Below are 23610 nucleotides of genomic sequence, written 5' to 3'. Positions count from 1 at the left end.
CCCCGGCCGGGCTTTAACCAGGGCAGCGCTAGTCCCCGTGGGCGCACCGGGCAGCACCAGCGCTGCGGCCGCCGGCCAGCGCGACCCCGTCATGACCCTGCCAGCCAGGGCAGAAGGTGGCTCCCGCCGTGCGTCACCGCACAGAGCCCCGGCAGTGGCAGCCGCCGCCTCTGCCCTCCATTCGCGGGCGGCGGCGGCAGCAGCTAGCGCTGCTCTCCGCCTGACGGCTGCGGAGTGGCCCTGCCCGCTGGCCGGGCCTGCTCCGCTCGCCTCCCTCAGCCCCGCTCGGTGTCTGGGCGAACGCCCGGTACGGCCAGCCAGAGCAGGGCGACTCTGAGTCCTTGCGGCGCTCGCTGCTCCTCCTGCCGCCGCCGCCGCCGGGAGGGCGGGGGTGGGCTCGGGCGCTTCAGACTGCTGCTGTCAGAGCCGAGAGACACGCTCCGCCTGGGGAGAAGGGAGGGAGCGATACTCCTCCCCCCACCGCCACCCCGGCCTGCCTCCCTCCTTCCTCCCTCCCTCTCCTCCAGCAGCTCCACAAACCAGGAACAAGAGCCAGCTACAGCCTCCTGTGCGTGAGAAAAACACGGGGAAGCCAAACCGGGAGTGCGGAGCAGCGCCAGGAGGAGAAGGAAGGTGAAGGAGGACGGACGCAGGAGGGGAAGCACAGAGGGCTTGTCAGCATAAAAGGGAGGAAAAAGTTTACACCCGTGTTACTCTCGCCTCCCTCTTCCTGGGTGGCGTCGCTGGGAGTTTTACCTGGAATGACAAGTTTTTTCAGGGTGGTTCTTTCTCTTTCCATGCTGCTGGATCCGACTCCCCCCTTCAGCAGCGGATGAGGGTGTGACACAAGGGGGAACCCGCCCCCCCCATCTAACCCTCTATGGTGGGAGCTGTCACCAAGAGCAGAGAGGAGCTGATCCGGGTGGACTTCACTGTTTCCAGCTCCACTGTTACAGTGCTGCAGCCTCCCGTGGAACTGGAGTCAGAGAGGAACTGCTGCCGCTGGGGTTTGTGTGTGAGAGTGTTACAGCCCCCTTCTTCCAGGATATAACTAAAACCACCTCGAGCATTTTCAGTCGCATCTACATCATTGTTTCCTCCTAATTCTTGCGATTGCTGCTTGTTGGATGGCTTGTTGGCAGTAGCCAGGGGTCTTGCCTCCTCCACCGCCCCACCATGTCCTAGAAAAGGTGAGTGCAGTCAAATCACTTGCACAGAGTCCTGGGGGAAAGGGCGGGTAGAGAGCGTTTCTTTATGGGGAAAGCAATAGAGCAAAAAAGCAAGGACCAGATATGTTAGTTTGGAGGGAAATGTGTTGAGCGGGGAGAACTAATAACTGTGTCTACAGAGATTTTTAACAGATTGTGTGTCCAGGTCAAAATCGATCCTATTCATATCATTTAAAACTTATGTTTAAAACCCCCCATGTCCATTGCTTAAATAATAACTCATTAGCAGTTGTGTCTCTGGGTAGCTCTGCTGGGTCTGGGAGCCTGGCTCATTCCTCGGCCCATGTCTACTGCGGGGTCTGGAAGTGGAGATCAATTTTTGGAAGAATATTAAAACATGGAAGACACGTGACTTTAAATAAAAATCCTAAAGGTAAATATCTTACTGCGCCCGTCTGCTAAAACATGTAATCCCCAGCTTTCTAAAACCATAAATGCCACGGAATATTTAAATGTATTTGTCTACTCTTAAACCGCTTTTATTGCACGATTCTTCTGCAGGTTCCCCCCTTTTTCCCCAGGGTACCTCTAATTTTATAGGATTTGGTCGGGGCGTGAGGGAGTGTATTCTTGTCTGGGAATTAAATGGAGAGAAATGGGATCAAGAAGGGGTGGGTGGGTGTCTGTGTCAGGTTTTAGCTGGCGAGAAAGAGAGGCTCTCTACACCATTGCTGCTGGTGTCAAAATCTGGAGAAGGGGAAACCTACATTTTTCATTGATTGATGTTTAGGAGTGCCCATCATTATTGCTGATTTTTAAGCCCAGGGTTAAAGGATATTGGTATAGAACTCCTGAGGAGTGTATCATTTTTTAAAGTTTACATTGTATTCTTTTCTTTTAAAAATATTTATAAACTTTGGAAGCAAGCAAACAAGGAGGGTGAAATTAAAGGCTTCGGGCTCCAGACAGTGTCTCGAATTTTGAAACTGTTTTATTGTCCCCCATTTATCATTTACCCTCACTTGAAAAGGAGGAAAGAGACAAAATCTGTGCGCACCATTTACAAAGACTACACCAGGCGCAATAAAATGAAACCCAGAGGCAAGCAAAGGACAAGTCCTTGAACCTTAGTGAGTTTCTCTGTTTTAAATCATTACCGCATCGATAACATGCCCATTCATGCATTGTTTAAACACGGAAATTGAAATGGAAACGTGATAGTCTTGCTGCACTGGTAAGAAGCGATGATTGTAAGCACAGAAAGGAAAAGGCTGCGTCCTTCCAAATTTGCTCCCTGGCCAGCGAAGCTGCTCACCTTGGCACAGGTGGAGTTAACTTTGTCTCCGGGAGACTGCGGTGGGCGGGGACAAAGGCTCCCTTTTTATAGACCCTAGTCTCTAGTTCCACCTGAGGAGAGGAACCACCCCCACCCCCGCCTTCAGACAAAGGGGTGGGGAGTGAAATGGACAGAAACCCCAGCGGGGAGGGCACGTTCTCCAGCACAGCCCCGCCAAGACTCCGTTTGGAGGGGGCCTCCCTCCTTCTGGATTCATTTAAAGGCACTTTTTAAAAGTATTTCCCTTGTTAGTTTGTAATGAGGTGTGTTTAATTCCTCCAGTCGCTAGCAGCTGGCCACTGTCCTGACTCCACTCCGGCTGGGGAACTGGACTAGAGGGATGTTTGGAGGGCTGCATGTTGCATTAGGAGAGGTAGTTCTGTCCCAGGCTCTGCGCTCTTAACCAGCTTCTGTGGCTTTAAGGAGAGATACATTTTCCAGCCTGTGTCGCAGCAACTTTGTATCAGTCATGTCGCCCGCCCGCTGACTGAAACGGCTTTCGACCAATGAGAAACCCGCCTGAGCCCAATAGCGCGTCTCTTTTCTTTCCCTCCGCCAGTGGAGGCAACCGAAGGGTGGGATATTAACTTGAACTTTATCTGAGCATGTGACATGTTTTTAAAAGGACTTGGCACCTTTTTTTTCTTCTTCTTCTGCCCTGCTCAGTGTCATTGGGCGACGTAGCGAACTTCAGGTTAAGAGGGAAGCCAGCGGATTTACCTGCTGGCGAATAATTATTTCTTGTTCTAATGTGAAACCATCCGCATTTTCTGGCCTGGAGGTTGGATTTAGGTGGGTTACACTTTAATGGAAATGCAGACTGTAGCAACAGGTAGAGACAGACAGCGCAGGTGTCCGGGGGAAGCACTGGCAGTTCTTGTCCTCTTATGGCTGTGTCGTTGTATCCACTTTGCAAAGGAGGTAGGGCTTTGTGCGTTGTTTTGTTTTTGTAAGGGGAGATGGGTCTTCAGATGTCCCTTTTTAGAGCAGGAGATGCTGCATGTTTTTATTATTTTATGATTTGAGGTTAGGCTCTTTGTGTTTGGAATGCATATGGACATTTACAAGTGTGTCTTGTACCCAAGCTTTCCCACACCAAGAGAGAGTCTCCCCTTCTTCCTGCCCCCCCCAAAGTTTTGTTTGTTGCATTTTAAAAAGTAAATCCACAGATCAGATTTGTAATTGTCAGGAATAGGTCAATAAGTTTCAACAACTTCCAATATAAAACCAGCTGTCTTAAATCTAGGTGGAAGTCAAACTGACTAAATGCAGTGATCTGTTTAATGCTCATCCCTCTGTAATAAGTGGCTTCATATATATAGTAAGTAATCAATTAGTTAGCTACATTTCATGGTTATTTGGTTTCAATGACAAACATCCTCAATGTTTCCTTGATTTTTCTGGCATTTTGTTTTGTAAGGTTAGTCAAAGAGATTATTCCTTTTGTTCCATTCTTGGCCTTTTTTTCAGATGTACTGTACAAATCCATTTGTGTATTGTAGTCTAATCATTTTCATACTCTAAATTAGAATTGTATGTCTCTCAAATTTAGCTAACTTTGCCTATATTTTATAAGCCAGTACAGAATATCTAATTTTCCCATGGAAAAAATAAAGCTAGACTGTTTAGTAGGGGGGAAGGGAAGGGAGGGGAGCGGGATGTGCGAAAAAGAGAACATTAAAACATAAAGATTACATATAACTTTCCATGCGCCATTTACTATCTTGGTAATTATTCATATTTGTGTAATAAGAGCTTTCTCTAGCTGTGTGATCCTATTCTGAAGTCTTAAGTCTGCATTGGCCATCACAGAATGCTGTCTTGAAAATAATTAAGAAATCATAAATTAAGCATTCTATCACTGTAGGATAAGTGAGAGGAGGTGATGGGTATTAAGGGAGAAAATTCTAAATTAAGCAAAGATATCTTTGTTAATTAACACACATGGCCAAGCAAATAAGAATTAGATGAAAGACAAATGGCTGTCTCTTTTCTGTTTTTTTCAGAGCAAAAGTTCACTTTTAATCCTGAATGCAAATAGGTAAATAAAATATTTTGAAAACATGGATTGAATTTAATCTTAAATAAAAAAAATTAAATAACTTAAAGAAATAAAAAATAGAAGAATTATAAGTAGAGATTTTAAAACAATTCAGCAACTAGGAACATGCTACACTCCCACCCTGTGTGCATGCACGCACAAAATCCCATGTAATGCTCCATGTCTTAGGACAAATAGAAAAATAATTATATCCACTACTTTTTTTCCTCTTCAAGGGGCATATACTACTCTTGTTTTGCATATGAAACACCCTTTACCATTAATGGGAATTCTGCAAAAGAAAGAGAATGTGAGCCATTTTCTGCTCTGTTACCCTGTGCAGTGCTGCTGAAGTAACTGTGATTGCCTGGGAGTAATTGATAGAAGAATATGGTCCAATGTCCTTAACTTTGCATTTAAGATTTGCAGCAGTCTGTTTAGTCCAGTCCTTCTCAATCTGCTTTCATTTGTAATTGGTACTTCACTGACTTGGGACATTCAGGTCTGAGGATAAAACCTGGATCTCCTGAGTAGTATTACATCTAGGTCATCAAAGTGGCACACAGATGAATGATATTTAAAGAAAACTCAAATAACAGCAAAAAACCAAACATATTTCCAAGTTAGTCACAGATTTAGATATTGGAATTCAAAAAACTGGATTTAGTTCTGATTTTCTTATACCTAGGTGACCTTCCCAGTACAGGGATTCCAGGTACCATGTAATTTTTATTTTTATTTGACCGTTGCAGAGAAACGGGTTTTATGCCTGATTGTCTGGAGACTTGGACTGCAAAGACTACATTTGTTGATCTGTTTGGTGGTGAAACACTTAGGTCACAAGTGTTAATGTTCAAGTACATTTTTGAGGTTTGGGGAACAGGTTTCTTCATAATATAAACATTTATAAAATTGCAAATGCATAAAAATATAATTTCCAATATAAATACAGTCCCTCCCTCCATTGTCGTCAGTTGTGAATTAGACCCTGAGCTAAAACTTTTTAGAGATTTGTAAAAATAAATGTCTGTACAGTACATCAGGTAGAGATACGATGTGCATACATGAAAGTCAATGGATTCTTTTATCAATTTTTGCTTTTAAAAAACAAAAACCAAAACCTGATCCTATAGACTTCTTAGCATTAGTACCCACTGCAACACTTATTAGTGGCAATAATCAGCACCTCCAAGGAACCTGTTGTCACGTGTTTTTACTGGTACTTTTAGACTTAGCTTATAACAGGCGATATATAAATCTTTCCAGGCTTTTTCCCCTCCCAAAATGTATCTTTCAAAGAATGGACCTCTTCCTATAGCTGCTGGATCAGGGAGTTTGCCACTTAGACTGCTATAGGCTTTGATTTGTTAAGCTTGAAAAGTTTGTGCCTAATGCTTAGGCACTAAAGATGAAATTTTACCCCTGTGCAGTGGTATGTATGCATGACTTAAGTTCTGTGGCTTAAATGGGACAGAAGTGGTGCACAATATTCTGCTGGGCCTCTGCTCAAGATTAAAATTCACTCTAAATCCATATTTATGCCTCTAAATGAGTGTTCTCATTTTTAGAAATGCTGAATACTCATGGCTTCATTTGGTTTCAGTGAGTATTGGGGGGTGCTCAACACATTTAAAATATGTTTCTTTTGGAGTCTAAATATTGGTTTACATGTTTAACTTTAGGCATTTATGTTTGAAAATTTTAACCTATATGAATACTGTTTGACATGTAGGACACTGGTTTATTGAAGACAATCAAAATTTTGGTTGTGCAAGGAATTCAATTTGATACCAAACATAGTGCTTTTATTAGTCCATAATTTTGTAAATTTTTGTGCAGCACTTGTGACTAAGACACAGCTGTCTGCTTTTAACCTCATCCTTGACAGAATGTCAACACTGATAGGTACACATAAGTTTCTACCTGTTCTGTGACTTCACTGCAGCAGCGTTTCAACACTTTTTATGTATTGTCCCTTTTTCAAGATGCATGTCGTCGTCTTGGCATTTATTATATATTCAAACGGACTACATCAATTTTCCTAGGTAGCAAGGAGTCTAACCATTCATTCAAATGTGTGCTAGTTGTATGATGTCATCTGCATAAACTAAGGAGCTTAACTCACGATCGTCCAATATCACGGTCTCCAACTTGTCTTCCTTTCTTAATGTCCAGTTTAAGAACATGATAAGCGATCGTGATTCCATGCCCCCTTGCCTTACACCAAACTTTGACTTGAACCAGTTGCTTGCTTTTCCAATGATTCTTATGGCACTGCAGGAGTCTTCGTACATAGCTTTTATAATTGTAATTATCTTATATGAAACTTCATATGATTTTGCTACTTTCCATACTGTTTCCTTCCAAACAGTATTACTCTCTGGTCTGGAAGCAGCTGATTCAATTAAGTAGACATCTGAAGGCATTACAGATGAGAGTTCTTCCAAAGGTGGCAGGTGTAAAGTTCAATGATTTTAAGACAAATAAAGAAATTAGAAGGAGAGGAGGATTGGCTGCAATTTGGAAAAGATTACACTGGTGGGGACACTGCAGAAGACAAACTCTTAAGATGCCAAAGAAAATAATGCAAATGCCACCACAGTCAGTCCAACCTAGAAGCTGACCACTGACTAGATGGTGGGACATTGTATGCAGGGACATGAGCAGGCAGGCCTTAATGAAGGAACAAGCTGGGAATAGGATTTAGTGGTGATGCAATACTGCTCCCTGTGTCTGCAAAGATGCTTTTGGCTGAAAAAAGAAGAAATTCAGGGTCAGGACTATATTTTTAAGCAAAAAGCATAAATCCTGCTTTCAAATTCTTTTGTTTAGGTTGACTACAAACTTTTTAAAAAATTGGGAAGAAAAAAGTGTTACAGTTTTAAATAGATTAGACATTCACATTGAAAACTGAACACTCAATATATTGATCAAACTAAAAAAAATTTGTGTACTGTAAGGTTTATAAGCATTTACGCTTCATTTTGTGCATAACTTTTAAAATCACTAATAGTCATTGAACTAACATTTAATTCAGTAAAGTCTTTGTTAGATTTTTCAAAATCATCTAAGACTAAATTTGTATGTTTTATGCACAGCAGTGAGTAAGCGACTGTGCTAGGTGAGGAGTATTTTGCTTACAGCCTTTTTTCACGGTACAGCTCATTTTCTACCTGGGCTGGCTGGCATAGAGGGGAGTGTGGAATCATGGGTCCATTCACTGCCTGTCCCCCTCCTCCCACTATTTACTCATTTGTTCTCTGGAGGAAGCATTAGCTGTGCAGCCTTTGTGCTTCCCTCAGCTCCCAGAGGTAAGGTTTAATAGTCCTCTAAAGTAATTGCATAGGCAGAGGTGATCTGTACACCTCCTATTTGTCTGCATGGTTATGTTATGGCTAATCAGAATCTATGGTTGCTGTTTTAAAACAGCATTTATGATATTAGATTATATATAGGAAATACTTTTATCATGTGATGTTATCTTAGATTTCTTAACATCTCTGAATTGTAATATGGAATCATAAAAAGCCTATCATTTATGAATTTTACTTTTTTGTATTTTTTTCCTAGTTATGGAGACAAAAGGATACTACAGTTACCCAGAAGGCTTAGACATGGAGAAACGGTGGGGTCAAGTTTCTCAGTCTGTGAAGTATTCTTCTTCAGGTGCTGGAGAACGGACTGATGAGAGTAACTATATGGAGATTGTAAACGTAAGCTGTGTATCTGGTGCTTTTCCAAACAGCAGTGCTCAAGGAAACAGCAAAGAAAAACCTGAACTACTCCCTAGCCTGCAGCAAGATAATAATCAGCTTGGTATTTTAAACTCTGACATCAAGAGTGAGTCAGACTCAAAGGAACTTTCAACAACTGTAGCTGAATCTATGGGTTTATACATGGATTCCATACGAGATGCTGATTATACCTATGATCAACAAGGGAGCATAAGTCCTGGGAAGACTTACCAAAATGTTGAGCAGCTGGTAAAGTTCTACAAGGAAAATGGCCATTGTGCCTCTCCCTTAAAGAGTGCAAATAGGCCCTTGATATCTTTGATATCAGACTCTGGAAGTTCTACGAATGGTGGTCTCATGCGCACTATTGTCAAAAGCCCTATAATGTGTCCTGAGAAAACTCCTTCTGGTGGTAGTCCTCAGAACATGACTCCTTCAGTTTGTAGCCCACCTGGCATTAACTGTGTATCCTCAACTACTTCTACTAATTTTGTACATTTTCCAGCGCACAGTCCAGTCAGCCAGGGAACTCCTTTGTCATGCTCACCTAACATTGAAAACCGGAGCTCTAGATTGCACAGTCCTGCACATGTTAGTAATGTGGGATCTCCTCTTTCTATAAGTAGCATGAAATCACCAATCTCAAGCCCTCCTAGTCACTGCAGTGTGAAATCTCCAGTTTCAAGTCCTAATAATATCACTATGAGATCCTCTGTGTCCAGTCCTGCAAACATGAACTCAAGGTGCTCTATTGCCAGCCCTTCCAATACAAATAATAGGTCCAGTCTTTCTAGTCCAGCTGTTAGCACTGTGGGATCTTCTATCTGTAGCCCAGTAAACAATGCCCTAAGCTTCCCTACTTCTGGCACACCTGCTGGACCTAGCACAGGCCAAGATACTATTCCTAGTCCAGAAACAAAAGACAAAGGTACTCAAGAAATCACATTTCCTAAAATGGAGGAAATGGAGAATGCCATCTCAAACAATTGTGTAGCTGGTCAGATGAATCTTGTTCAGTTTATAAAGCCTGACCCAGATGGAGAATTCAGTAGTTCATGTATTGGAGAAAACAGTAAAATCAACTCTGATTCCCCATTTTCTGTACCAGTAAAACAGGAATCCGCTAAACATTCTTGTTCTGGTGCCTCTTTTAAAGGGAATCAAGCAGTAAATCCATTTCCATTTATGGATGGTTCATATTTTTCATTTATGGACGACAAAGACTATTATTCTCTTTCTGGGATTTTAGGACCACCTGTTTCATCATTTGATGGCAATTGTGAAGGTAGTGTGTTTCCAAATCCAGGCCTACCTGTGGGTATTAAACAGGAGCCTGATGATGGCAGCTATTATCAAGAGAACAGTATGCCATCCTCTGCCATTGTTGGTGTGAATTCAGGTGGACAATCATTTCACTACAGGATTGGAGCTCAAGGCACAATATCTTTATCACGACCTGTTGCTAGAGAGCAGACTTTTCAGCATGTGAGCTCATTTCCTCCAGTCAGTACACTAGTTGAGACATGGAAATCACATACTGACTTAGCATCCAGAAGACATGACGGGTATCCAGTTTTAGAATACATTCCAGAAAATGTGTCAAGGTGAGCAAACTGAAATTCTGTTTTGTTTTTTGTTTTGGTTTTTTTTCATACTACCCAGTGTCTAAATATGACTCTATATGAATAATAATGATTATTATTTTTTTGCACAATTTAGGCTTTATATTTTCTTTTTAATTTCTAAAGCTGCATACATATTTCTTTTCTAGGTGCATTTCAATGATTTATTAGTCAGTTTCTCCATTAACCTTGCTAGCTTTTTGATTCTGGTTTTAATAAGAACAACCTGCATGTTTCATATTCAGTATTTAAATACAGAATATATTATCATTTGATGTGATAGTGCTACTTAGTATGTTTTGAGCTTCTACCATAAGTATTTTTAATAATGGAGCTTGTTGCCATTACTTTCATGTGCCATATAGGCTGGCTGTTCTTTCTTAATTGTTGCTTTAATGCTTTGTACTGTTGGTGATGGTCAGAAGGAAGTAAACAAAATGGAAATGGTACATTAGGGACTTTTAAGTTTTGTGTTATGAACTTTGTATCTGTCTTTAATTGACTAAATTTAAAAACTAAGCGTGAGGATCTGTGGCAAACATGTTATTTCTGAATCGTAATTGTATGAACATTGTGGTTTACACAGACAGAGAAATGTCTCCTAAACTGAGGAGGGCTTTAAAGACTTGACACATTTGAAACAACTACAATCTGATTTCCTCACTTCTGGTGAAGTGAAATATGCCAATATCATTTGAATTGTGTACTACTTTTCTGAATCATAAGTAGTCATGCTTTATTAACAAATGGCGTATCCATATACTTCAGATGCGATGGTGTGGGTATTTAGAATAGAGAAGGTATAAAAGAAGCCTGCAAGTAAGTGCAAATAATTGACCTTAGAATTGTTGATAGTATGCATTTATCATAGTTTTGTAGGAACACCACAAGTGAGTAGTAATAATACTTTGCACTAATGTAAAGCTCTTCAACCTGGGGTCTCAGTGAATTTCATAAAAATGGGTATTATTGTGCCAATTTTATAAGTGGGGACACTGGGAATAGAGATTTTGAAGGCCTACTCGACAGAGGTAATGCTGAGAACTATAATTAAGCACTGGTGCAGCTATACTGATGATAGTGATGGTGGAAATTGTACTGTAAACAGGACTTAAGCATTTTCATTGTGTTATCTATCTAACCTTGCTCAGAGCACACCTGAGCCCTGTCTACATTACAGCTTGCACTGTTACTACTTGCCAGGAGAGCTGCACTGGTGGACTCTCTTTTTGGTGAATCAAATGTCCAGTTTTTGACAGTGTAGATGCAGCCAGAATAATTTGCTGAAGATTGTACAGAGTAGTCAATTGAAGAGTTGGGGACAGAACTCAGGTTTTCCCACCTCAGGTACCTTGCTCTGATAGGTAGTTTCGCTACCTTTTGGGAATGCAACATCTATCTTTTTCCTTCATGGGGGGGAAAATCACAGAAAAATATATTGTAGTTATACAATTGTTAAAAATCTGAAAAATAAAGAATGTTCTAATTTAAAAAAAGCAAACTAGAATATACTACTTGTGACTGAAAGAAGGATGGAAATCTGCCTACATGAAGCCTATTGGGCAAAAGATAGAATTAAAGAAATACGAAAATGTTCTTCCCCAAGCCTAATAAACATGTAAATAAACACCAATCCAGTCATTCTTCATCTACCCTATCATTTTCCAAGCCATATTTCATGTTTGCTTTGGCTATTCCATAAAGCACATATTCTGCTGACATAATACAAATTTTTTTTGGTATCTGTCTCAACTAGAAAATTCTACCCCAAATACAAAACTTGGGTATACTGCAGTCCCGTACATTTAAGTTTAAACTATAGTTTTCTGTATCCTAGAATAAAGTTCATTAGAGGATTAGTGAAATATTTAAGGGGGGGGGAGGAAATCACATTGAGGTCATTACTTCTGTAAGTAGTCCTAGTGACACTCATGCAAGTACTCTCATGGCTAAGTGCTACTCATCATGAGTAAGGGTTGCGCACGCTCATATGTTACAATGACTTTTTTTGGTATGTTTCACTTTGTGACATATTTTATACATTTATTGTTATGAGCATGTTCACCAACAATTAAATGCCTAAACTGCTCTGTAGGGACATACGAAATGTTAATTGACAATTTGTTTCTACAAGACTGGTAAGAATGCCTTGTGATCTGCCTGTCATGCTAGTCAAGGATAGCTCTATCCACTTATTTGCCTCTATTTAGACCAATAGGTAAATAATCAGTGCCCTCAGACTGAAATCCAAACTCTTGATGCATGTTTGGTATGGGTGTCATTGTCGTCCTTACTATGTATATGACCCAGATCCTGAAATTTTTAACATGTACATATACTGCTGCATCTGTTCAGAGGCACATTGAAGATGTGGGGCTTTCCCTGGGCATAGCGTCCACCCATCTGTTGTATATTTCAGAGTGGGAGCATATATTTTCATTTTCACAGCATAACCCTATTGTGGTGTTAAAACAATACTACAGCTTTTTAGCTGTTTGGAATGGCTCCATAATTACAGGTGCAATCGTGGTTCCATCATAAGCCTTCTTTACAAACCCCCTTTCTATAATTTTTTTAAGGGAAACAATCTGACCTGGAAAAAAAATTGTTCTTAGGATGGAGAAGATTTTATTCTTTGTATGAAGTTTGAAAGAAATTTCAGAGGTCATTTTCACATTATAGATTAGTAAATGTCATAGCTCCATTTTGAAAGTAGAGTAGATTCTCTTGAATACTTTCTTAATTCAGAAATGGCTTGCATTTTTTACTTAAAATGTATTGTAGTTTTCTTAGTATTTGTTACTTAGGATTGTTTTTGAAGGAAAAATTCAAAACATAAGAACTTTTGTCTATTTGCTTATATTGTGTGTGGTGTTTCATGGAGATAGGAATCTATTTGCCACAGAGAAACTAATCTCGTTAGTGCCGAAAGAGATCTGTTCAGATGTCAAAATGTAAGTGCAGAAACTCTTATATAAAAAGAGTTGTATTTTAGGAACTATTTTAGGAATATCTCAATTAAGTCTCAATTCACAACCTTAACTCTTTCTCAGTCCCTGTCCACCCTATTAATGGGAGGAGAGGGGAGAACCTCACACCATTTCTCTTCAGCACACATATAATGAACACTAAGATACCCTCTAACTTACAGCTGCCTTACATGGTAAAGGCATAGGATGGCTGGGCATGGAGCAGAGTTAAATTTAGGTTTTGAGCATTAATCTTGAGACCGTTAATGAGAATGAAAACCCCAGTTTAATAGGTATCACAAGTCAATTGTTCTTGCTAACCAGATCTAATAAACCTTATCCAGACATGACAGATTCTTGCCACCATGCTGATTATACCCAGTACAAACCATCATCCGGAACATTTCCCTTTTCTCCTCATTTATTTTGTCTTTCATAATTGTTGCTCTTTTGATGTTTAGTCAATAAGGGTTTATTATTTGTAGAACTAGTACTTAATATGAGGAAAGAAGTCGTTTTCCCATGCAAAAATACATTTTCTTTTGAATTTTATGCTAGTGTGTACAGCATGTCTTTTTCTTTAAAAAAAAAGTGCATAAAATGTTTGTGTGCACCACACATTTAAATATATTTTTTCAAAAGGAATGGTATCTCTAAGAAATGTTAAAGTAAATAGCAATCACTTACGTTTAGTTGTATGACTTCATTGTGAGAAATGTGCACTCAGAATGGAAAATAAGATTTATTTTTTTTTAAAAGTGATTGATTGCTCATCTGAGGCAAAATGCAGTTCTAAGTCCCATGATCATGACAGCTGTGTCACTTTCAAAATGGTTAAGGAACATGTCATGGTTGCTTGAAACAACAGTAAAACTGAAAAGTCTGGTGCTGAGGCTCTTTTCATCAAATGTGCCTTTTCCCAGCAACTTACCAGAACACCTGACACGAATATGCTCTCATTTTATTTTTTTCTTAGTCCTCTTGGTGCAAACAAGCAACCAATATTTCTATAGGTTTACCACTAACAGCTATTAATAGTAATTTGGATAGTAATTAAAATTCACATATTGGGCCAGTTCATCCCCTTACATGGTAAAATCCTTTGTGCAATCCCCCAACACCATCCCAGTGGAGGGATTTGCATGTTCCATTCCCCTCTATGGCAGAGTGGCTGTATGGTAGCTATACTACTGGGGACTCATAGTTGCTGTCTTTGGGGCCCCCAAGTGTAGCAGGGGTTGGGAAGAGGATACTGCAGAAAGATAATACAGCCTCAGTGGGGCTGGAGAGGGACAATGTATCTCTCCCCAAACTGCCCAGTTTCTACTTCCTCCCCAAATATAGTTCCCAAGTGGAATGTGGTCACATCCCCTTCCCGTGCAAGAGTGGGAAGATGCATGCACAGATGGTTGAGGAAACAGCCCTGGGGCATTGCCTTAGATTTGTGATTCAAAAGGGTTACTTGTTCAGACAGGTGATAAAAGAAAGTACTCAGGTATAACTTTTTTCAGTGATTTGAGTGACATTTTTGGCCAATGCCATTTCAATTTGATGGGTTCCATTTTTAACTTTTTAGTTTTTTTCCTGACTATTGTGAGGAGTTTAGCACCACTCATTGAAGAGGCAAACCTTTCTTGCCTTGTTTTATTATTTTAAAGTTTTTTCTTTTTTGGCCTTGATTCAGGAAAGCATCCCTAGTCAGGATTGCAGTTAAATTCCACTGAAGTTAAGGAACTTAGCCAAATGCTTGTAGTTAAGCAGGTGCTTAACTGTAAGAAACTTTAACTGACTTTAGTGAGCTTTCAGTCAAGCCCTTGCTGATGTTAAACAAACAAACCCTGCAGAATGTGTGTATGACCTTTAAAATGTTAGTGGCTGATTATATTTTAAAAAGATGTGTATGAAAGTTAGATGTGTATATTCATTCATTTGTAGCAATAGTTGTATGCTTAAAACTGTGGAGTCTGTCAGAGTAGACAGACTGGAATACGTAACATGGCCCCAGTCCTGAAAAGCTGCTGTCTGCAACCATAGGGGTCTGCTTCTCCAGAATGCTCTGCAGGGTCAGCAACATATCCACTTTGTGTCTCTGCTATATAGAGTGTTAAAAAGAAAACCCAGATTGTGCCACGATGGTTTGAGTAAAATCATCAATGATTTTAAATGGATAGTTCTGGTTAAAATCTGATGTCACAATATCACAAATATTTTGTAAATAAACTTTGTTTTCAATAAGTGACTGTTCTAGATAATATTTAACTCTTATCTGACACAGAAATAATGACCTAGCAAATATTTTTTCAATTTATAATCAGACTCAACCTCTGTTTGGTTTTTTGTTTTTTTGTTTACTAGAGCAGTGGTTCTCAACCAGGAGTCTGGGGCCCCGTGGGGGGCTGTAAGCAGGTTTCAGAGGGTCCCCCAAGCAGGGCCAGTGTTAGACTCACTGGGGCCCAGGGCAGAAAGTCGAATCCCCTCTCCTCCTCCTCCCATGCAGGGCTGTAAGCCAGGGCCCTGAGCTCCACCACCTGGCCCTGAAGCAGAAGCCTGAGCAACTTAGCTTCGTGGGGCACCCTGTGGCATGGAGCCTTAGGCAACTGCCCTGCTTGCCACCCCCTAATGCTGGCTCTGGCTTTTTATATGCAGAAAACCGTTGTGGCACAGGTGCGCTGTGGAGTTTTTACACCTGACACGAATATGCTCTCCATTTTATTTTATTTTTTTCTTAGTCCTCTTGGTGCAAACAAGCAACCAATATTTCTATAGGTTTACCACTAATAGATTGATTAACATGCGCAGATTTCATGTCCCCCACAGATTTCTTTGTATCCCTTCAGAAAAATGACTTTCTGATGGGGAAGCAAAGGGAAGCCACAAGAGCAGTCATGCAACCCTCCACAGCAGTATGTTTTGGGTGCCCAGGGCAGTTGGCAGAGAGGTAAATCACTGTGGGGCAGGGGGCGGGACTGGGGAAGACCTGACTGGTAGTCCTGGCTAGGGTGGGGAGGATAGGACTGCCTCTTCCTCTGCACGGTATCCGGGGCCAGGTCAGACCCACCCCCAGAACTCTCATCCAGCTGTAGGAATCTCTGCAAACTCTCCCTCCCACCGCGCCCCCCCCCCCCCGCTTCCTGCACCCATCTCTCCTCAGCTGTAGGAGGAGGAATCCCTGTATAGGGAGCTGCTCCCCCCTCTGCCCAACTCCTGTGCATCCAGACCCCCTCATACCCAGTCCCTCCTACCGAGCCTCACCCCCCTCCTCCCCGGTGAGCCTCACTCTCCCTGCACCTGGATCACCCCCACCCCACTGAGCCCCACTCCCCCAGAATCTAACCCCCCACTGAGGCCCCCATACCTAGGCCCCCTGCTGAGCTCTATCATTCCCAGACACCCTCTTCCCCCCCCCCCCACTGAGCCCCAACTACCTTCACCTGGACACCCATGCAGACTCCCATTACTGTTGCACCAAGAATCCCCCCCCAAAAGCCCCTGTGTATCCAGATTGCCCCAGACAGAACCTTCTCAACCCACATGTAGATCCCACCCCCCATACTAAGCCCACTTGGATCCTGCCTTGCTGAGCCCGCCTGCCCACACCTGGTGCACCTGGCATGGAGGGGGCAGCGCCCTGGTGTGTTTCTGGGGCAGGTCTGGTCCTTGCGCTGTGTCAGGGTTGGGTGCAGCATAACCACTGAGTCAGTGTTCTGGCGGAGAGCTGCACAGTGATCTCCCACCTCTGTGGAGCCAGTGGCCTGTGCTCCCGAATGCCATGCTGGAGCCTCCACGTTTATTTGACAAATTAAAATTTGTAAAATATTGTGTGCAGAATTTTTACTTTTTTGGTGCAGAATGCCCTCAGGAGTAAGTTTTTTATATCATGATTGGGGGGCAGGGAGGAGGGCTCAGAAAGAAAAAGGTTGAGAACCTCGTACTAGAAGACATTATAGAAAAGTGCCAAGCTGCAAAAATGTTCTCCAAACTTGGCAGGATTTTTCCCTACCTTAGCTTCCCACATGTATTAGTATGAAAAGTTTGTCACTAAGGGTAGGTCTTCACTACCTGCTGGATCAGTGGGCAGCGATCAATCCAGCGGGGATTGATTTATCGCGTCTAGTTCAGACAAGATAAATCGATCCCCGAGCGCTTTCCTGTACTCCAGCACTGCAAGAGGCACAGGCAGAGTTGACGGGGGAGCAGCAGCGGTGGCGACACCATGGTAAGTCGATCTAAGTACGTTGACTTCAGCTACATTATTCACGTAGCTGAAGTTGCGTAACTTGAATCGATTTCCCACACCCCAGTGTAGACCAGGGCTGCTAAGTAATGATTCTTAATGTAAAAGTTTTAAGCTTGCTTACATTTTTTAAATGATGCATTTAAATGATGCATCTTTATAGCTTATTTATAAATTATTTTTCTAATAATTTTTGGTGTAGTCTTGCTAAAGCAGTAAATTGTTTTTTTTTTTTTTTTAAATTTCCCTCAATAAGAGAGTAAATTAAAATTACAGGACCATATGAATATTTGAGGCCAAATTTTCAAAGCGTTCCTCAGCCGTACCTATGTGCATTTGTGTCCAGTGGCCCACTATTTTGTTTCCTCAGTTGTTTGGGGGCTTTTTGTGCTCACAAATTCAGATTTTGTAAATACTTAGCACAACATTTACAAGATCCTCTGAAAATTTGGCTTTTGAGGCTTAATTTTCAATGGAAAAAATATTAATGCAAGATAATTTCTATTGGATGCTGCATCCAGAAAATTGTCAGTGAAAGGTCCACATGGAGCAAAATATGTAACATGGATGTTTGTGCCCTAGAGAGCTGTGTGTTTAAATCTCTGTATCCACAACATTGTCTCTTTTACGTAATGTTTTTATCTTTTATGAAAATCTGGAGGTCAGAAAGGTCATGGGATATGGAAACACAGTGGAAGCTTGACAATTTTCCCTAATTACTGAATTTTGTAAATTAGTGAGTAACTGAAAGAACACACAGAAAACTAGGATACTGCAACACAAATTTATCTGGTTAATTTAATATGAAAATAGCGTAGTATTATACAATCTCGTCATGTACTTCAGTAATATAAGACCTCATTACAGAAGTCTGCTGTTAAATCTTTGCTGAGAAGTGAGAAGATGGCACCAATTTTTGTGTGCAGATTCTAAAATATGCAGGTTAAAGAAAGCTGAATTAGCAAAATTCTACTGAAAATACAAATTCATAATTTTAATAAGGACTGGAAAACTGTGGTTTCTGAAATGTCCTGTATGAAAACCATTACAGCTTTATATATGCACTGTAAATGTGATTCGATTATTGGACATTTGACTGTTATAAAGATATTTGCATATTGGTACGTTTATTGCAATAGTGAGACTAACATTGCAAAGCCTTTACTCAGGCAGTACTGAAATAGTCTACAGTGGGAGTAGGGTGGGAGGCCTAGAGTCAGTAAACCATCCGGGTTCAGCAAAGCATTTAACTTTAATGGAAGTCAAGCATGTGCTCTATAGGGTTAGATTTAAATACTTAAGTGCTTTATGTAGATTACTGTTGGGCTTAGTATCTATATTTGTAAGGAATGCTTCTTAAAGATATATTGTAAACTACCCTAAGCACTATAGCTCTTATCGTAATAGTAAAAGCTAGAATTGATGTAAGGCTGATTGAAACAAAAATTTGTTTGGGGAAAATATTTTAACAGAATGTTAAGGTTGATAGGACAAGCACTGAAGTTGGAAAATGCAAACATTAAAGCTGCACATAGAGACTTAACTCTCTCTCATCTGGTAAATATACATTATGATGTGGGTAGACAAGGGTGGTGAAAGTAATACATTGATAGAATAGAGGGGACATTCAAAGCAGACATATAAAAAAACAAAACAAACAAAAACCACTTCCAGTTGTGAAGTTTATTTAATGTTAATTCGATATGCCTCACTCACATCTGGCAGTTGCATTACAGAGTAGTATGTACATGAATTACTTTATTTGAGATGTGTGTGCCTCCAAGGTGGAAATGTGGCATCCCTTGTTACAGCAACACTGACAAGCAGTGTGTTAAGAGAGGAATCAAAGAGTAATTCAGTTCTGCATAATTTATCAATGGTAGTAACTTAAGCATTGTTATTGGAGGTGTTTAAATGCGCCCTTACTAAAACACTGCGTCATTTGCCTCATGGTTAGCTTATCATGCTGCAAAAGGGAGGGGAAGGGTACCCCTTTTCAGTCATCACCAAATCCTGCTCCTTGTTGCAGTGGAGCTGCACTGGTTTTGCTGTGACTGGAGCTTCTATGGCCTAGGAGGGAACATAAAGCACAGGATTGGACTATAGCTCAGGAAGTTCCTATTATCTATGAGACCTCTTTGAAATACAGGCATTAACTCTGACAAAGTTTTCAAATAAGGTTACAAACTTACTTTTGAATGGTAGTTCTGGCCTAGTTATTTCTTGCAACTGAGGGTTTACTAAAACATTTAACAAGTAATAGGAGGGTGTTTTATTAAAGGATACAGTATGAGTTTGTTTTTGAGTACTTCTTGAAAAAATTATTGTAGGAATTAAAAAGGAAATCACATAGTAAAAAGATAAATGTAGTTTATAAAATGTTCTTCCTGTGATTCTCAGAACATTTTTATAAACTAAAATATCTCAGTTTAAATTGAGATAAACCCCACTGTTTCTTTGGTTATATATTTTTGCAAGATACTGTTTCTTTATTGAGTTATATTACAAAAGAAGTTCCAAAGGTCACAAAAGACTAACTTGCAATTGAGTTTTTATGCCTTTTAGGACTGTCGATTTAATCGCAGTTAACTCATGCGATTAACTCAAATTAATCGGGATTAAAAAAAGAATCCTTAGAATCATAGAATATCAGGGTTGGAAGGGACCTCAGGAGGTCATCTAGTCCAACCCCCTGCTCAAAGCAGGACCAATCTCCAATTTTTGCCCCAGATCCCTAAATGGCCTCCCTCAAGGATTGAACTCACAACCCTGGGTTTAGCAGGCCAATGCTCAAACCACTGAGCTATCCCTCCCCCTTTGATTAATTGCAGTTTTAATTGCACTGTTAATAGAATACCAATTGAAATTTGTTACCTACCTTTGGATGTTTTTCTGTTTTCAAATATGTTGATTTTAAATTACAACACAAAATACAAAGTATACAGTGCTCACTTTATATTACAAATATTTGCACTATAAAAAAGATAAACAGAAGAGATAGTATTTTTCAATTCCCCTCGTACAAGTACCATAATCAATCTCCTTATCTTGAACGTTTAACTTACAAATGTAGATTTTTGTTGTTGTTGTTGTTACATAACTACACTAAAAAAACCCCAAAACAATGTGAAACTTTAGAGCCTACAAGTCCACTCAGTCCTACTTCTTATTCAGCCAATCGCTAAGTCAAACAAGTTAGTTTATGTTTACAGGAGATAATGCTGCTGGCTTCTTATTTACAATGTCATCTGAAAGCGAGAACAGGCATTCGCAGGGCACTTTTGTAGCCGGCATTGCAAGTTATTTACGTGCTAGATATGCTAAACATTCGCACGCTCTTTCGTGCTTCAGCCACCATTCCAGAGGACATGCTGATGATGCTTGTTTAAAAAAATGTGTTAATTAAATTTTGACGGAACTCCTTGGGGGAGAATAGTATGTCTCCTGCTCTTTTTTTACCTGCATTTTGCCATGTATTTCATATTCTAGCAGTCTCGAATGATGACCCAGCAGATGTTGTTTGTTTTAGGAACACTTTCACTGCAGATATGACAAAATGCAAAGAAAGTACCAGTATGAGATTTCTAAAGATAGCTATAGCAGTCAACCCAAGGTTTAAGAATCTGAGGTGCCTTCCAAAATCTGATTGGGACAGGATGTGGAGCATGCTTTCAGAAGTCTTAAAAGAGCAACACTCTGATGCGGAAACTACAGAACCTGAACCATCAAAAAAGAAAATCAGCCTTCTGCTGGTGGTATCTGACTCAGATAATGAAAGCAAACATGCGTCGGTCTGCACTGCTTTGGATTGTTATCGAGCAGAACCCATAATCAGCATGGATGCATGTCCTCTGGAATGGTGGTTGAAGATGAAGGGACATATAAATCTTTAGCACATCTGGCACATAAATATCTTGCGACACCAGCTACAACAGTGCCATGAGAATGGCTGTTTTCACTTTCAGGTGACATTGTAAACAAGAAGAGGGCAGCATTATCTCCTGCAAATGTAAACAAACTTGTTTTTCTGAGTGACTGGCTGAACAAGAAGTAGGACTGAGTGGACTCATGGGCTCTAAAGTTTTACATTGTTTTGTTTTTGACTGCAGTCATTTTTTGTACATAATTCTACATTTGTAAGTTCAACTTTCATGATAGAGATTGGACTACAGTACTTGTATGAGGTGAATTGAAAAATACTAAATTTTATTTTTACAGTGCAAATATTTGTAATCAAGAATCCATATACAGTGAGCACTGTACACTTTGTACTTTGTGTTGTAATCAATATATTTGAAAATGTAGAAAACATCCAAAAATATTTAAATAAATGGTATTCTATTAACAGTACGATTAATTGTGATTAAGTTTTTTAATCGCTTGACAGCCCTAATTTCTTAAACTGTGAATTAAGCTTCTTCAATTACATAGAATGTGTTAACTGTTCACTGTCTCTCTAAATCTGTAGTCTATAAAGTACTGTACTACATCTTTTGCTTTAGGAAAAATACTATACATTTTAGGTTTCGGTGAAACAAATTAAGGCTATATGACATATACATACAGAGAAAGTGGAAGTTGCCATACAAACTGTAAGAGGCTAATTAATTAAGATGAACTATTATCAGCAGGAGAAAAAATCTTTTGTAGTGATGATCAAGATGGCCCATTTAGACAGTTGACAAGAAGGTGTGAGGATACTTAACATGGGGAAATAGATTAGTACTTTTAAAGTAATTTTTCAAAAATATTTAATTAGAGTATTTTTTCCTTGAGTTGGAATGTTTGAACAAAAACTGATCAGAATTAATGGATGGACTACAAAAGCTCTGTGGAGAAAACTTTGCTCTCCTAGATTCACATCTAAAACTCTTGTTATGGTCAGTGAGGGTTGACCACAGATCAAGGTGTTTTATGGCCCTAAAAATAGCAAATTTGTGGTTTAACTTTTGAACGTTTTGGTAAATTTTTTCCCCATCATTCCACAAGTTTACATTCTGACTTGACTTGTTTGTTTACGTACAGAAACGTAACTATTTTTAAATAGTCCCCCAATGGAAAAATTTGATATAGGCACTTCAGCCGTTACCACACAACTTCTTTTCCTCTTTTCTGGCATTACCTCTGCATATATTTAAAAATTGTTATTCAGACCCTCCAGTTGCAAGATTTTTAAAAAATCTACCTTTGATTTTTGAGAATTTAATGAGAAGCCCTCCTTCTCATTTGATGTGTGGTTATATCAGATTCAAAATGAAACTTTAAATGAACACTTTCCCCACTTCACTGCTCAGAAGGGAAATCCAGTTACTTACCTGGTATGGGCACCATCTGTTCTTCTCCATCCTTCCTCCTTGTAATTATTGTCTCCCCCTTTGTGCTCTACCCTTCATGTTCCTGGCTGTCCCAAGCTTTCACTTCTTCCCATACTTCCCTTCCTTTCTCCTCACAGTTTCCTACCATTCACATTCTCCTTCTCTGCCATTCCTATTTCCTATCATAACCTCAGACTCCCTTCTGTTCTGCCTTTTCCCTGACTGTTCTCCATCTCCTTCCTGATGCAACATGAGAAACTTTAAAAACAAAAATCATCAACTATTGTGCATCTCATGATAAAATTGTGAGTTGGTGACATTGCTTTTCCCCACAATCCTTGTCTTTCCACCCTCTCTGACCAAAATATCCATTTGCTCTTAGCTGCCCCAATGCCTGTATGATCACACACCTGCCCAGAGGCAACTCTGCTTCCACCCTACATATCAACTATCACAATCTCAAATACCAGCATCAGCACTCACCTTTATCCTGTGACCAGCATGAGCTGTAGGCAGGTGGTTTGGCAAGAAGATCTCTCACTATACTCCAGGGAGTGGGAATGCTCCATTCTCAAATGATTCTCCCCATGAAAGTACCAGAGGTTCTTCTATCCCCCTCTCACAGATGAGGGATGGAGAACCATGGCAGTCTTATGTGCCCCTCTAGGGGGCCACCATGGCCTCTGTCTCACTGAAAATGGGGGATGGGGAATCAGGGGGTGGTTCTGTCTTTCCTCACTTCAGAGGCATGGGGAGGAGACAGAGAAGGCTCTTAGAAACTGAATGGCGTTTGGTGCTGGAAGAGCAAACAGGAACTTCTGTCTGTGCTGATTCTTCTGTCTGTCCTGCTTTCAGCTGTGTTTGAATCCCAGAGCTGAACTTTGAGCAGACAAAAAGATCAAAACTCTTCTTGCCTGGCTTGACTGCATTTCAGCAGGATACTGATAGGACCTCACTATGCCCCTTTTATAGACACTGAATTAAAAACAACTGAAACAAATGCTAGAGAACCTTTTTGTCTTACTAAGTTTCTGCTTCTATAGCATTGTTATGCAATGAAGTTTTTTTTTTTTGTTTTTTTTTTTAACTTTTGCAAAAAATGGCTGGACCCTGCTCTTTCTGAAATGAATGAGAGTTTTGCCATTGATTTCCTTTTGGGCATTCCTGCTCCTACTGTAAGGTAGCTAACT

At 40.3% G+C, this 23610-nt stretch overlaps 1 protein-coding gene across 4 annotated transcripts in view; it reads left to right on the top strand.

Annotated features, from left to right (window-relative positions):
• Positions 1-398: 398 nt before the first annotated feature.
• The window catches only part of NR3C2 (nuclear receptor subfamily 3 group C member 2), a 275839-nt gene continuing 252627 nt past the window's right edge, over positions 399-23610 (top strand). The window contains exons 1-2 of one of the 4 annotated variants that reach the window (XM_084626273.1): positions 399-1190; positions 8117-9884. In XM_084626273.1, coding sequence (XP_084482399.1) covers positions 8119-9884 — 1766 coding nt within the window. In that variant the 5' untranslated portion in view covers positions 399-1190; positions 8117-8118. Of the gene's footprint in view, positions 1191-3120; positions 3298-3337; positions 3427-8116; positions 9885-23610 lie in introns of those variants that run through there. The other 3 variants (XM_084626274.1, XM_084626271.1, XM_084626272.1) reach the window with 3 other exon arrangements.

The sequence above is a fragment of the Lepidochelys olivacea genome (genome assembly GCF_965140295.1).
Source record: "Lepidochelys olivacea isolate rLepOli2 genome assembly, chromosome: 4".
Classification (NCBI taxonomy): domain Eukaryota; kingdom Metazoa; phylum Chordata; order Testudines; family Cheloniidae; genus Lepidochelys; species Lepidochelys olivacea.
The sequence above is the reverse complement of the archived record's forward strand: the minus strand, read 5'-3'. Positions and strand labels throughout refer to the sequence as shown.